Source organism: Glycine max, chromosome 4, assembly GCF_000004515.6.
Source record: "Glycine max cultivar Williams 82 chromosome 4, Glycine_max_v4.0, whole genome shotgun sequence".
NCBI classification, from domain to species: Eukaryota; Viridiplantae; Streptophyta; class Magnoliopsida; order Fabales; family Fabaceae; genus Glycine; species Glycine max.
Genome location: NC_016091.4, coordinates 37,235,320 through 37,241,712, shown reverse-complemented (window position 1 = coordinate 37,241,712; position 6,393 = coordinate 37,235,320). Strand labels below are relative to the sequence as shown.

General features: G+C 25.6%; 1 protein-coding gene across 2 annotated transcripts; it reads right to left on the bottom strand.

Annotated features, from left to right (window-relative positions):
- Window positions 1-2,943: 2,943 nt before the first annotated feature.
- Window positions 2,944-5,689, bottom strand: LOC102665075 (protein SOB FIVE-LIKE 1). Of its 2 annotated transcripts, XM_006578450.4 has the most exons (3): window positions 5,015-5,689; window positions 4,329-4,689; window positions 2,944-3,225 (listed from the first exon to the last, which is right to left on the bottom strand). In XM_006578450.4, exons 1-3 carry the CDS (start codon window positions 5,047-5,049, stop codon window positions 3,187-3,189), a joined length of 435 nt encoding a protein of 144 aa, XP_006578513.1. In that variant the 5' UTR covers window positions 5,050-5,689; the 3' UTR covers window positions 2,944-3,186. The 2 variants fall into 2 exon arrangements, with proteins under 2 accessions (XP_006578513.1, XP_025984035.1); XM_026128250.2 differs by lacking the exons at window positions 2,944-3,225; window positions 5,015-5,689 and adding an exon at window positions 4,866-4,942 and having other exon boundaries at window positions 4,017-4,689.
- Between the last annotated feature and the right edge of the window lie 704 nt (window positions 5,690-6,393).

The following is a 6,393-nucleotide window of genomic DNA, read 5'->3' as shown; positions in this document are numbered from 1 at the left end:
TGAACAAAGTATAGTATTTGATTTTGTTTTATTGATTTTACTATTTTTAGAATTTATTTTTTTACTGTAAAAAAAATATTTTGTTTAACTTTATCATTTAATTTTATTTATGTATGTATTATTTTTAATTTTTTTAATTTTTTTCATTGTTAGGAAAAAAACTTTTAGGTAAATCATTATTATTCCTCATTTATTCTCACTATGTAAATTATTAAACATTTTTCTTTGCTATGTAAGTTAAATTTTTCTTTTATATATTGATATTTTTTTACTGAAATTTTGTATATTGATATTTATACTTAAAATTTATTCATATTGAAATTATATATAAAATAAAATCCATAAGATGAAAAATTTATAAAATAAATTTATATTTTATCTGAAATCATAAAGTTTTTATTTACTGAAATTTATTCATATTTTTTTACTGAATTTTTTATTTGATCATTTTATTGGTTAGTGTTAATGGACAAAAGTGGCTATAAAGTCCAACATTTTTTAATACTTTACTAAAGTCCAATTTTACGTTTTTTAATGTATAGTATTTCATTCCCCTAAAAAAAGTATAGCATTTGGTTTTGTTTTATTGATTTTAATATTTTTAGAATTTATTTTTTTTACAGTAAAAAAAATATTTTTTTTTAATTTTATGATTTAATTTTATTTATGTATGTATTGTTTTTAATTTTTTTTAATTTTTGTCATTGTTAGAAAAACCTTTTAGGTAAATCATTATTATTCCTCATTTATTCTCACTATGTAAATTATTAAGCATTTTTCTTTCCTATGTAAGTTAAATTTTTCTTTTATATATTGATATCTTTTTTACTGAAATTTTGTATATTGATATTTATACTTAAAATTTATCCATATTGAAATTATATATAAAATAAAATTCATAAGATGAAAAATTTATAAAATAATTTTTTATTTCATCTGAAATCACATTAACATTTATTATCATGATTAAAATATTTTTTTTATTTATGTTATAATGTTGATATTATAAATATATATTTTTAATCTGGTCCATGATCATCTAAATGTTTTTTAATATAAGTTTCCAGGATTTCTAAAAATGCCAAAAAGTAACCTCAAAGACCTACTTTTTTAGTTTAGGGACCTAATTAATAAATAAATAGTTTATAAATTTATTTAAAATTTTGAAAATAGTTTGGAGATCTATTGAGTAATGTAACCTTTAAATTATTCAAAATATTATTTATAAACTATAAATATTATGATAAAAATTAATAAAAATAGTACTTTTAATAATATAGTTGTAAATTATTAAATTATTTTATAAATAATCATTTTAAAATTAAAAAAATATTGAAAATTAACCTAAATTAAATCCTTTGTTAACATTCTAAATATAATTTTTTCATACTATTTTATAAATATTTTAAGTAAAATAAGAAATATATGTGAGACTATAACTAAATATATTTTTTATTATTATTGTTTTCACACAATACTCATACACAAATGAAAAAAATAAGATTTCATTTTTAAAAAAAAATAATATCATTATTGCTATCATTGCATTCTATATTATGGTGTTAGATTATTCTATATTGTGGTGTTAGATTGTGAAATATGAAAATTATTCTTTTTGTTTAATACAATATAATAAATATTTTTTCTTAAAAATGTATGATTTACTAACATCATATTTATTACTAAAATAGTAATTTTTTTAATTGATATATAAAATCGCAAAAAAATAGTTTGTAAAAGTAAAATATTTTTTAAATGACTTCAAAACTAGGAACGACAAGAATTTTCATTCCCTTAAATACTCACATTTCACTTTAAACCTAACTTTAAGAGGAAATACCCTCTTAGACTAGGGCTAACACTTGACATCTTTATTATTGTAAGGAGTTGAGTTTATGCTATGAATCATTCCATTTTTATGGCTTTTTCAATTATATTTAATGACCTCTAAAATTAGTTTTAAATTCTAGACTAAAAATATATACAAATATATTGTCATAAAGTAATAATAATTTTCACTGAACATGGATGGAGATAGAGCATATATATCTAGGATAGGTACAAATTTTTGTTACTGTAAAATATTGGAGATGGGAACGATTTTGGGGGAGTAGGGACTAAGATGAGGAACAACATATTCATTCCATCTGTTTTGTTGTCATTTCTATTCACAATTATCACTTATATATTTTTTTATTTAAAATAATTACAAATAATGATAAGCTTAAAATATACTTTTATTCTTTTACTTTATTTTTTTACTTTTATTTTCTAAATTATGATTTACTAGGTAGATGTTTCAAATCACAGTTCTGCAATTATTTTTTAATATATTTATCATGAATATACTTTTAATATGTTGGTAATTTCACTATTTTTACTTTATAATTTAGTGTTCTGTAAAAAATATATACTCGCAACATAAATAATATCTCTATAATTTATTCAAATAAGCCGTATTATGATGTGTATGAAAAGGTGCGAACGCATGGGTATTGTGCTAGTTTAAGGTTTAAAAACAAGACGTCAACCAAGATTGACTACTCCACTATATTATGATCAATGAATAATAACATCGATCAGAGGATAATAGACAATCTTTCATTGCATTATCTTTCGTAGGTAATTGTGGCCAAGGCTTTGTATCTAAACACCTTGCAAATTAGTAGTCTCCAAATCAAATGGTGTAGACGAACTTCAGTTTTTTTTAAAAGGAATAATTATATTCTATCCGCTTTATTATATTAATTATTTTATAGTGTTTTGCTTTGGGATGAAAATTCTGGATTAACCCTTGCATGTAGACCGGCATGCTAGAGAAAATAATGATATGTATTTCAAGTTATATTTACATGCTCATGTACCATCAACATGTAGTTGATGTGGGTGAAATTAAGTTTGATTTTTTTAAATATGATTTGAGTTTTGTGAATGAAAAAAAAATATTTAAAATAAAAGATTTTATTATCTTAGAAAAATTAATGATCAATAAAAATAGATGAATATTTCATATCATTCATCACAATGATAAAAAAATTATATGCTGATCTGATTTTGGTTATCTGCCAGCAGGAGCTTCCAAATGGAAAGCGATCTTGTCCTCAAAGCATGTCATCAATGATCTGTATCCCCCTATTTTGAACGAAGCGCACTAGCTGCAGATGTTCATATTTTTTATGCTGGAGCCTAGTTGCTAGGGGTTCCTTCAAGTTCACATGCGATGCCCTGCATGGAGCATAGCATAGATATGGTCGAGCTTTATATATAATTCCATTAATTCCAACAAACTCCTGCACCGGCAACTAAAGCATAGGTGCAGAAATAGCGTATTCATGTTTAAATTTCGTTATTACACATGTCATATTTTCTAACATTTTTTTGTCAACACTTAATAAAAAAAATAATGATAAAAAGTTCCAACATGTTTAAATTTCATTAACACATGTCGTCAAAAAACTTCTAATAACTTTATTCATATTTAATGACATTTTTTAATATTATTAAAAAAAATTAATAACATTTTTATTATGTGTCAAGATAAAAAAAATATTATTAAAAATTATATGTGTGATAGTGATCTCACATTAACATTTATTCAATCCTTTTCCGTTTATGATATATGAAGTTTAAGATTTAAGGAATGAAACAAGGTGTAATCAAGAGACACATGGAGAGGATTGTTTAGAAATTTATAATGAAGATTCGTTTTAGCATAAAGTATTTAAATTTACTAACCCCTTGGACGTAATTATTCAATAATAATTATGTATAGCAACAAAAGCAAGCATTTATTCAAAGATTTATATATATATATATATATTTAACTATTTTCATCTTCCCCTATTTCAACTGCTTTCTTGACTAAATCAACCAACAGAGTTTCGGTGCTTAGTCACAATCCATGCAAGTGAGGGTTTATTCTAGCTTAGCCTTGTTTAAAGAGGATAAATGGCTAAAAATAAATATTACATAGTTATTGTATAGTAATTTGACTCACTGTTCAAACTCCTTGTACACGTCATGTAGTGTTCATCTTTCTCATACATACACAAACTATAGTCTAGACTGTGTAGTAGTACGCATGAAAAAGAAGTAGAAATATTTAGAAATTAATTAAACAAATAGCCGCTGATCCGTGCATGCTGCAGCTAATTAATGCGGCCTAAGAAATGAGTTAAACACATGCAGTGCATATATAGTAGTAATTTGTGACAGAAAAAAAACCAATTAAAACCTAAGAAAATAAGCTAAACCTGGTAGTTAGGCATATAAGTTTCAAATTAATACATCTATAATTTCCTTGTTCCCACCCTATAATTTTTATTCACCTTGACTTTGCTGCCGTTCTGAACTGCTGCTGGAGCCTTATCCATGCTATTGGCGAAAGCCATGATCTCATTTTTCTTTTCCACCTTTTTTTCTGAGCAATACTTGTTGTTCTTCTTCACTTGCTCCTTTGATTTACTCGGGCCAGAAGATGCATCAGAAGCCATGGAATCGTCACTTTCAACATCACAATGTTGTGCTGCTGCTGCTTCATAATCATAATAATCTTCTTCTAGGCTATGATTATCATCATCATCATCACAATGTTGTGCATCCTCGTCTCTGGGGGACCCTATGTACATGGTCCATCCAGATTCATTGCTGTGACATTCCTCTTCAACCCCCAACATAGGTGGCTCCATCCTAAAGAAAAGGAGAAGGAAAAAAGTGTAGACTAATTACTTATTTGGAGAAGGGAAACACTAAACAAACCAAAGCATGTAGAAACTCTAGAAAAAATTGAAGGGAACAATGAACTACTAGTATTTATATAATATAATATCTCAAAACGAGGTGAAAAAAGAGTTTTTTTTCTACACCTGAAAAAACTCTTATCATTTCACCTCTCTGACGCGAAAATTAGTTTTTTGCCATATACACCGAAAGGATAAAGCCAGATTGCAGCCACAAAAGTCACTTAGAAATATATCATCTTATTAATGAATGGCATGGCATGGAGGAGACTCACCTCACCACACCACCTGGAAAATCTACATAACTCATTAATTGTTATCTGACTTATCTGTAGCAGCAGCGGAAGCACAGAGAGAGAGAGAGAGAGCTAGAAGCTGTCAATGAAAGTGAAACAAAAAGCATAAATACATGTACTTCTTCTACCACAGTTCCCTTGAATTTGAAAGGACAAGGGGTTGTTGTTGTTGTTCACTTGGTCATTGGGGATTTCAATACTAATATACTAAGAAAATGCGATCATCATCATTAATTACTTTTCTCTGCATCGGTCATTAAATATAAAGACATAGCCTTAAATGCAATGCAAAATGTGCAGAATTGTTACAGGCTACAAAACTGGAGAGAATATAAGACCCATTGTTTAAATAGGACCTCTTCATTACCTGATTTAGCTTTTAATACCTTTTAATTTTTTGTCGCTTCATGAGAAACAAATAGACACCTTTTTTCAACCCCTCTAGTTTCCTCACTTCTGAAAAAGAAAAAAACTCGAGTTTTAAGATTTTTCACATGCATTAAGCCCACGACACTGCGAATTCTTGCTGCATGATATGTGATCGAGACTTCTCTGGTTCTTTCTGCAGCTCTTATTGCTACCTATGTAGCCTTTCTAGTTTGCTGTAGCTTCTTGGATAATAATATATAGTTGGGGAAGAACAAAGAGTCAAAGATATTCTGACCTCAAAACAAAAACTCAAGTGCTTTTTCATTTTTTTCCTAACTAGAAATATATAAGCAGATGATACTATATAATAAGGATTTTATTTTCGAATATTATTAGTCATATGTTTTTCATTGATGATAATATATTTATCGAGGAAATTGTTTTATGCGACAGGTTTGAAAGATAGAATGGGATATATGTCCAATGGGGATTACATGATTGAACAAAGTAAATCATATTTCCTATCATGAGAAACCACGTACCCGACTTTTTTCGTTGTCTTCCAAATTTTTTTTATAAATATCAGGACTATATATATATATATATATATATATATATATATATATATATATATATATATATATATATATATATATATATATATATATATATATATATATATATTCTTATCAGAGTTTTTTTTAGCTTCTAAAAGAAATAGGCTTAAATGAATTTTGATATTTTTATTTAATTCAATCTTTAATTTTAGTTTTTTTATTTTAAAATTGAGATATTTAGTCTTTTTATTTTAAAAAAATTATAATTTTAGTTCTCATTTCATAATACAGATATTTAGTCGTTATATTTTTAAAAAATTATAATTTAGATCCTCGTATTTTATAAAAATTTATACTTTTGGTTCAATCTTCAAGTTTATTTATATTTTATTTATTTATTTCTCATATTATAATTAATTAAATTATTTTTGA